Source organism: Hemicordylus capensis, chromosome 1 (assembly GCF_027244095.1).
Source record: "Hemicordylus capensis ecotype Gifberg chromosome 1, rHemCap1.1.pri, whole genome shotgun sequence".
NCBI classification, from domain to species: Eukaryota; Metazoa; Chordata; class Lepidosauria; order Squamata; family Cordylidae; genus Hemicordylus; species Hemicordylus capensis.
The window spans coordinates 314,300,853-314,310,911 of NC_069657.1; the positions used below are offsets into that span (position 1 = coordinate 314,300,853).

The 10,059-nt window shown below is 43.7% G+C and overlaps 1 protein-coding gene across 1 annotated transcript in view; it reads left to right on the top strand.

The window, feature by feature from the left end:
* The window catches only part of LOC128338396 (hormonally up-regulated neu tumor-associated kinase homolog A-like), a 55,487-nt gene extending 51,229 nt beyond the window's left edge, over window positions 1-4,258 (top strand). Inside the window, exon 9 of the mRNA XM_053280807.1 lies at window positions 4,224-4,258. Coding sequence (XP_053136782.1) covers window positions 4,224-4,258 — 35 coding nt within the window. The remainder of the gene's footprint in view (window positions 1-4,223) is intronic.
* Window positions 4,259-10,059: the final 5,801 nt, after the last annotated feature.

Below are 10,059 nucleotides of genomic sequence, written 5' to 3' on the forward strand. Positions count from 1 at the left end.
AAAAGCAGGTCAATGCTATAAATAGGAAATATTTGTTATCTGCAATGGAGATGTCTCCTAAAAATATATATATTGTTTAGTTCTCACCAGAAAGTGATTACAAGTCACCTGGTGGTGTCTGTGTGGGTCTCTGTGGGCTGAAATCTGCTCATAAACAGTTACATCCAAGGTTTCACATTCTAATCGGGACACACACACACCCCAAACAGAGAGCAGTCATGTTGGCTGTGCTGCCTGTGACATCACACCTGCCTATCCTTTTTTGTGGCCTGCTTGGTGAGCATGGAAAGTGATGCTTTTTGTAAGAATCCAGCATCCCTGACAGAAGCCCTTCCAGGCCATTTCCAGAGCTACTATTTGCCCCAAGAGGGAAGCTGCCATTGGTGCCCAGAGGATGGTCCTGATCTGACCAGGATTCCCTGGAGCTGCTATTTACGAGGACCAACAACAACAAAAAAATTATTTGTTTACCAGATTTATTGACCACCTGACTTCCTTAGACTTGGAGTGGTTTACATAAATTAAAACAACAATGGGGGGGAAGGGAGGAGAAAAGAAAGAGAGAGAGAGAGAAACCTACAAACAGACACTAAAAACGAAAAGCCTGGCAAAATCGATAAGTTTTCAGAAGCTTCTTAAAGGATAGAAGGGAGGGGGCATTAGGAATCTCAGGAGGCAGAGTGTTCCGTAAGGAGGGGGCTGCGACAGAGAAGGTCCTCCCAAGAGCCCAGGCCCCATGTACCTCCCTTGGGCCTGGAACTCTGAGAAGGCCCACCTGAGATGACCTCACAGGGGGGGTCGAAGTTAGATGGGAGAGGCAGTCCTGAAGGTACACAGGCACCAAGCCCTGAAGGGCTCTGCGTCCTCTGATAAATTAGAAAGCAAACGATGCCTTTAACGTAACTTGTAGTTTAACCTTCAGTCAGAAAGTTGAAGTGGAATACATCTGTATGTCTTTTATTTGTAGTGCAAAACCATTTGTGCATGAACTGATTTAATGTACTCTATATTCCATTTAGTTTCCAAATTTGCAGACAGAGAATTGGTTCATTTTGAGCCTCCAAAATCTCCAAATAAGTTTTGTTCATGTGAACCATTAAATGAGACACAACTGGATCCACAGGAAAATATGGAAGAGGTTAAAGAGTTTACAGAAACGAAACAATCATATATATCCGAGAAGCCACCTTCCACGTTAGGCAATAACCCAGCAGCATTTTCCCTGAACCACCAGGCTCAAAGATCATCAATGTCATGTACTATTCGACAAACACCAAGGTCAGCAATTGAAAACAGAATTGTGGATCAAAATCCTCTGGCTTTTCCAGACACAAGAGTCAAAGATCTTCTGAAAGCAATGGATGAGAACCTACCAGTACCAATGTGGCAATACCAAGAAAAAGACAGGTCAGCCCTCTTCATGATGGAGATGCCACAAGTATCACCTTTACCAAGGCTAAGGCAAGTTGGCCTGAGAGACCCCATCACTAAAAGGATCTCATGGATGGGACTACCACATCAACAACCCAATGGATCTCCTCCAATTTTTGTCAATGGTTCAAAACTGCCAATTTTCCCAGTTTCCCCACAACAGACACTTATGGTAAGAAGCCTGAGGCAATCTAAAGAAAAATCCAAAGACTTTTTCAACAGTGGTAAGATTAAGAGGAACTTTGTCCAACTCAAGCACACACCAAAGGATACGGACCTCAATCTTCCAGTATTATCTCCACCATATCAAACCAGGTCAGGGAAGAAATCTGAGATTTTGAGGTTAGATTTTGCATAAACCAAATGCTTGTAAAAAGCATATGAAATGGGAAGAAATAGTGGCGAGAGGAACAGTTTGGTGAATGAGTAGTAAGCATATGACAGGAGACAGGAGATGGGGATGGAGTACGAGGTATCCAAGAATGCAAAACAAGTAAATATATTTCAGATGATAACCAAATAATGCAACTGTTCCCCACCCCAAAGATGTATCATATAGAAAATCTGTGATGGGGAAATGAATAAATTTCGGCTGGCAGTTATTTATTTTATTTATTCGATTTATACACCGCCCTTCCAAAATGGCTCAAGGTGGTTCCTATGTCTGGTTTTAATTTAACAAATGTTTGTAGCACAAGCAGAAGAAATTCCTTTCACACAAGGGGGGCAGGCTATTTTGGCCAGTCTCCCCCTACCCTCTGCAAACCCCCCGAATATCTTCTCCTGTGTGCCCCCCCCCCCGAGCAGGATAGAATGTGGCATGGGGGAATGTTGCAGCAGGAAGGGGCAAAGGGGGGAGGATAATCATCCTTCTTCTGTGTGAGCAGAACAACTTCTGCTTGTGTTATAGGTGTTACAACCCATTTTTAAGGAACATAGGAAGCTGCTTTATACCAAGTCAGACCATTGACTCATCTAGCTCAGTACTGTCTACCCTGACTGGAAGCAGCTCTCCCAGATTACAGGGAGACCTACCTGGAGATGCCAGGGATTGAACCTGGGAGGCCTCCTGTATACAGGTATGCAGATGCTCTACCATTGAGCTATGGCATCATCCCCTAAGGAAAATATCTCACCGTGCTCACACATAGAGGTGATTCTCACAATGGATGGGGAGGGTGTGGGAGGAAAGCTGCTTTTAAATTACCTTTCCCCCAGATGTCCAAGCGGACCATCTTTGGTGTACTTCCCATGCACCCACACATTCCACGCAGTGGTGCTCTTTGGACTGGACTTCTAGGCGGAGGTCCAGTCCCCTACAGGCCTGGTGGGCCTCCAAATGCTGAGCGGTCCATTAATTTAAGGGGCAGGATTGTCCATGCAAAATGTGGTATCTCTCTACAAGTCAGTGGGAAGTATATTATTCAGAATATCTTCTAAAAAGAGAGAGAGAGTTTCCAGCTTTCCCTTAACATATTCTGGTGTAAAAAAACCAATGCATTGTAGCTTATCTATTGGCAGTGGCAGGGGCTGTGGGGTGGGGGCAAAAGGCCTTTAGGTCCAGGCTCCAAAATTACCTAGGTACACTTCTGGTTCTGCACCCCACAAAGTTGCGCAGAAGGATCTCCAGCCGGATCTCGTTGTTCTGACTGCCCATATCCCACTATGTACCATGTGCATGTTGCATTAGGGGATTACCTAATCAGACGGGCACTCTAGGCACCCGTCTCTTTGTCTCCTTGGGCTGAACCCGATACCTGGCAGCCGGGTTAAGGGTGTGAATGCACCCTTAACATCAGCTAACATCTGGGTTATTTAGGAGGGTTAGACAGGTAGGAAGTGGAGGGATCTGCAAGGATCCCACCACTTCTCACGACTAGCCTAACCCAGGCTGGGTTGCCCCAGGCTGAGAGGCTGGTTGTGAGAACGGCCTTGTTGTCTCTCATCCAAATGTAAACCAAGACATATCCTGCTAAGCCAAGTGGAAAATCCATGCTTGCTACCACAAGACCAGCTCTCCTTTCAGATATCTGTGCCAAATAGTTAATGTTTAGTTAGTTGGTTTTTTTTAAAGATACAGAATGATTGCTACTTGAAATGCACTATTTGTTTTTATCATGCCTAATGAAAGCTCCTATTCAAGATAGTAAGCTCTTTCTGGTGCATCTGTCAGTCATGAGACTGAAGTAAGATGTGCTTCATATTTTCTTAGGACCACCATTGTAATGCAGTTGCTCATGTTCTCTGATGCAGTTGCTCATGTTCTCAAATGTCTTCTGCCATTTGTCCATACATGAATTCATGCCTTCACCTGCTAGTAAGTTTAGAGTTCCAGACTTACACTTGGGAGACATGTGCACAAAATCTTAGCTCAAACAGACAGACTCCATGGATTGACTAGCTGACTTTGTGGTTCACTGGTCACATTGAGGAGTCCTAAAAAGACATCTCTGTCTAACCTGTAACTCATACGGTCATGCTCTCTCAACGTCCATTCTACTCCATGAAACAGGAGTAACAATAAGTAGCTTAACCCACACAGAGCATCTGCGCATTAGTACTTGATTGCTCCCCTCACCCACTGCCACAGGCCCCCTCACCTCAGAGATCTCTCCACCCTTACCTGAGCTGCACTCCTGCTCCTCCTCTTCCTCCTCCTCCATCCGGTTGGTTCCACCCCCCGCACCCCTTTTGGTCGTGGCTGCAGTGTTGCTGGCACCTGTTGGCCAAGCTGCAGCCCCCTATCCCTAGAGACCTCCTCACCTGAGCCCCGCTCCTGCTCCTCCCCCCAGGAGTAGCAGCATTTGACCGGGCCCTTCCTCACTAGCACCACCACCATGGCTGCTCATTCCCCTCAGGCCACTGACAGGCCTGGGCCCATCCCTTGTATGCCTGCCTCCCTCTGCCAACGGCCTCGGTAGCCCCAAACAGTAACAGTAGTTGACTGGGCCCTTCCTTGTTTCCAGTGGGCGCCACCATGGCTACTCATTCCCCTCAGGCCGCTGACAGGCTTGGGCCTGTCCCTCGACCTTCCTTCTCTCTTCCCTTCCCTTCTTTTTCTCTCTTCCTCTCTCCTCCACTTGCTATTCCTCTCTCTCTCTCTCCCCCTTCCTGAGTTAACATATCTTGTTCATCTTGTTTCCTCATCTAATTCACACAATGGCAGCCTCCTTCTCCTGGGTGCTCTTTCCTCGCTCACAACCCATCTCTTCATAGAGCCCTGCCCACTATCCTTTTATCTATATAGATTCCTCTCCTCTGAAATCAAGAACATTTTTCGAGCAGTTAACAGTTGCATTCCAGCTGACCTTAACCATCACAGGCTCCTCCTCCCTATCTGCAGATGGAATCCCCACTGCCCAATCACCACGGTGCCACAGGCTCCTCCTCCCTATCTGCATATGGAATCCCCACTGCCCAATCAGGTGCTTCTGCTTGTGAACTCTTGCAAGAGCTGCCACGCACAGGATTAACCATGGGTACGCCTTAGAGAATTATATAGAGAGAAATTTTCTGGGATTGTCGGGAGAATGACGCATAAAACAACTTTTTGAGGGTAAGTGCAGCAAGAAGTATGGTTTCCCTTCACAGGGCAAGTAGCAGCTTGCAGGAGATAATTTTCATTGGGGCGGGGGAACACCCTCCCCTTTACACCATGTTCCTGATCAGAATCAGGGATTCCACAGCTGCTATTAACATTTTTTAAAATGAAAGGTGATCCTATTCATGGGTCTGCCACATCAAGGCCATCATTGGCCCTTAGACAGACAGACACAAACATCTCTTTCTACATATATACTGGAGGTAACGCCCCTTCAAGCACAGCTCATTGTACTACAGTGAGGATGCTTGAAAACTGACTTTAGCTTTCGAAGCAGCATATTAGGTGGTGTGTGTTGGGGGGATAAGCTTGGAAGCAGAGCATTAGAAGTCCTGCTGTGTATAGAAGCTTCCTATATAATCCTTTGGATCCTAGCCATGGCCCCCAGATGAACTCTCTTTTCCTTCTCCTGTCTAGAACAATATATAAAGCAATAGCCCTACATAATAGGTTCAGGACACATGCAGTCTATGTGCAGTGTACACATGAACAGTTCTTCCACATGTACAGTTATTCATGTATTATGTTCAGTGGTCAACATTCTAACGAAGCACTGGTGCAATGGGAGAATCACTGGTGCTTCCAAAAAGTTCACCTAACTCAGGAACACTGCTGATTCATTGGAGGGGCAACTTTTCATATGCTCTGTGCCATCCAAAAATATGTCCCTGAGAGTCACACAGCCCTCAGGGATATATTTTCAGGTGACACAGAGGGCTTCCAGCAGAAAGGGAGGTTGTTGAAATTCACACACACACACACACACACAGACACACACACACACACACACACACACACACTGCAGCATTAGTCTGAAATTCTTCAGAAGCACCAGATCTTCATTAATGAGGATGTCAGCCAATGTAAATACAGTAATACATTTATCTGTACCCTTCATTTGAGGGGGTCTGTCCCTAGATTTACTTTTAAACTGAACACATGTATAGTCAGTTCACACAAAAGAATGTGCATGCATACAGACAGCTGTACAATGTAATGTCTGATTAGGGCTGATGTCTCCAATGATTGTGAAGAGGTGGCAGAAAAAGAAAGGTTATGAGTGTCAGACAGATATCACTGCAATTATCACTGCAATTGCACAACACCTTGAAGAATGCCCTATTTCATACTGGTTTCATCCACTATAGTTAGTTAAAAGAACGATTATTTAAATGCAAGCATAATCAGTATAATCTCATGAATATGAATGGATGCTTATTTTGTACTGGTACAAAAACTGAAACGTACTTGTGTAATTGAAGTGTAAGGTTTTTTAAAAAATAAAATAGAATAAAATTTGAACTTTTTAAAAAAGAATGAGTCTGCTATCCTTTAATGGAATCTAGAAATACTTAATAAAAAGTCATGTAACATTTTACTACAACTGTGTGATCATGCTTAATAGCAATTGTTAAAGTTGATCTGTTCAGGGGCGTAACTATACTAGGGCAAGGGGAGACAGTTGTCTGGGGGCCCACTGCCTTGCGGGGCCCCCCAGAGGCAAGTCACATGACTGACTGCCCCAGTCACGCACCCACCCGGGCTTCCTTCAGTTGTATTCATCCTCCGAAATTGATGTGAGTGTTAAGACTTGGAGCTACCAGAACAGCATGTCTTTCTCTAGTGCCATTAAATGACTTGCATCTTCCACAATTTACAAAACCTTAAAAAAAAATTTAAGATGATGTTCTATTGTGGCACGTAGGTTACACACACGCACACACTTTGCTATGCTTTTTGTTACCACTATTCAGCCTCATTTAAGATTTCTTTACTTCATGAGTGAGCTTCAGTGGGGTGGGGGGGACATTTTAAAATCTTGCCTCTGGGCCCCCTCCAACCTTGCTACACCCCTGGATCTTTTAGCTAGTGTTATCCTGGAGACAGGATATTGGAGATATCAGTGGCCTCTTTACAGTTATAAGTATTCTGGCTCTTAATACATTAGTCCCACTCTTCAGATTTCTTGCATGTGGGAAGTGCCAAGGCATAAACAGCTGGCCCTCTGCGTTGCACTAAATGGGAAGTCTAGGATTGCTAGGAATTCTATTGGCTCACTGGAGCACCTCTGCAGTTATGGAAAGTTAGAGGCCAAACATATACTGACCAACATCCAGACTTACCTTTGGATGCACAAGGCTTTTCCATTGCACAAGGAGAGACAATTTTTAGCTGTCTCCCTTCTATCTGCAGCTGCTTATACCTCCCAAAATTATGACCATAAGAGTTGTTGTCTGCAGAGGGATGGGTGGAATTGCCAAAAATTGCAAACCCTCACACCTTGTGCAACAGAAAAACCTTTCGTGTTTGCAGAAGCTTAGTCTGGAAGTTGGCCACCGTTTATTGCTGGATTGTACCGGTTCAGGCTGGAAGTGAGAGCAATGGGCATAGTATCAAACAGGGGAGGGAAATGTCTCTGGGTGCCTGAGGGAGAGAGGATCTATCAGCTGAGCAACAGCTTGCTCTTCACTCTCCCCTTCTGTCTTGACAAAGTGGAGAAGTGAGGTGCAGGGGCCCACTTTACTTTTTGTGTTGGGGGGACCCTAAAAACTCCAAATCTCACTGAACATAACAGCCCTGCTAGATCAGGCCCATAGCCTATCTAATCCAGCATCCTATTTCACACAGTGGCCCACCAGATGCCTCTGAGAAGCCCACAGGCAAGAACTGAGGGCATAACCTCTCTCCTATTGTTGCTCCCCTGAAACTAGTATTGAGAGGCACCTTGCCTCGGAGGCTGGAGGTAACCTATAGCCACCAGACCAGTAACCAATGATAGACCTGTCCCCTGTGAATTTGTCTATGTCCCTTTTAAAGCCATCCAAGCTAGTGGCCAGCACCACATCCTGTGGCAGAGTATTCCATAGATTAATTATGTGCTGTGAAAAAGTACTTCCTTTTGTTGGTCCTTTATTTCCTGGCCCTCAGTTTCATGGGATGACCCCAGGCTCTAGCATTGTGTGTGTGAGAGAGAAATTTCTCTATGTCCACTCTCTCTAAAACATGCATAATTTTATACATGTCTCCCTGTATTTGCCTCTTTTCCAAACTAAAAAGCTCCAGATGCTGTAGCCTTTCCTCATAAGGAAGGTGCTCCATGCCCCTGATCATCTTGCTTGCCATCTTCTGCACCTTCTCCAGTTCCAATGATACAATAAATACAAACACACACACACACACACACACACACACACAGAGAGAAATATATTAACTTTGACTGTATTATAAATCATAGAATCATATAGAAATAGTAATTGATCATATGCTTTATCAAGTGTTCGTGTATATGTCCGTATTGTTTCTCATGAACATCACCATTATCTTCACTGTGACTCCAGAGCCATGTTGAAAAGCTTTGAAGACATGAAATAAATCCTCTTCATATGGAACTTCAAAATATTCTCTTATGATGTACTATAAAATATATGAGCTTAAACATGGACACTTGAAAAAGCAGTTCGAAACAGCTTATCACCAGGTTGCTGTCATTTTGGCATATATCATGGACTACATAGTTCTTTTTTGATTGGATGTTATTTAGTGTATCCCATGTTTTATTAGTATTTTTACTTCATACAATCAATTGCTATTACTATTTCTATATGATTCTATGATTATAATACAGTCAAGGTTAATATATTCGATTTATTATGCATTCTTTGCATTTATTGTATCATTGAATCTGTTGGGTTGTGATTTTAATTCTTTGTTGCAGATCCTTTTACTCTAATTCTGTAGTGCTGTTTTTAGTTCTACAATGTCCTTCTTAAGATTCAGTGACCAGAACTGTACGGAGTACCCCAAATGTAGCTGCACCATAGATTTGATTAAGGGCATTATAATATTAGCATTTTTATTTTCAATCCCCTTCCAAATGATCACTAGCATGGAACTTGCCTTTTTCACCACTGTTGCACATTGAATCGACACTTTCAACGAGCTGTCCTCCACGAGCCCAAGATCTCTTTCCTGGTCAGTCACTGACAGCACAGGCCCCTTCAGTGTATATGTGTGGGGTTTCTGTTGCCCCAATATGTATCACTTTACACTGCCAAATGTAGTAAAAAGTAGAATGTTAGAGGAAAGTTTATGCTGGAACCCAACATGCTAATCATGTATGGAGACAGTTGTTTTACTTTTTAATGTGGGGAAATCTTCAATAATTCTACCACTTTTGGTGGGAAAACAACATGTGGGAAAGGGCTAACCTCCCCTTTCTTCTCAATTCACCATAGTCCCAACCTGAATCTGTCCTCTCCCCACCCCACAGCCATGTTTGATAGGAAAGAAGTGTTGCCAATCTTAGCTTAATTTAAAATGCTTTTAATGTAACATGTATTTGGCCCTCTGTCTCTCCTTCTGTTTAAAAAGAAACCTAAACCAACCAAACAAGTTTTACCAGTGATGCAACCCATTGAAGGTCATGATGCAGCCCCTATAGTTCCTGAGCCATCATCTTGAGATCAAAGATCTAGACAATTCACAAAAATTGTATCCAAGCACAGTATATATATAGACACACACACACACCCAAGAAAGAATTGTCTCAGGAAACACTTGGGCAGGATGATCTGTTGCCTTTTAAAACAGATATCTAACCACACTGACCCTTTAGCCATAAAAAAACGCTATGGTTAATAATTTAGCAGTCAAGGAATTTTTGTTTAGCCTCTAAATAGCCTCTGAATAATTAAGAAGGCATTCTGATACCAGATAGCATTTTCTGTGTGGTGGCATCTACCTTGTGCAAAATGGTGAAGAGAGATTGAAATGAATGAACCGTCTCCTGAAGGCTCTCATGTTACGGTTTATGAATAAGCTCCACAAATCAGAAGCCAATGGAAAAGAAGACGGCTGCTCACATTCACCTGCGAGAGAACCAGCTGCTACTTGTTCACTTTTTCTTACATACAAGATGTTGAAAATCTATGGCTGACTGGAATCATAAGACGGAGTTTGGCATTCATTCTGTGTACATCAGGGTTATAGCTATAATTGAGTGGATGGGTTCAAAGAACCCAGCCCCC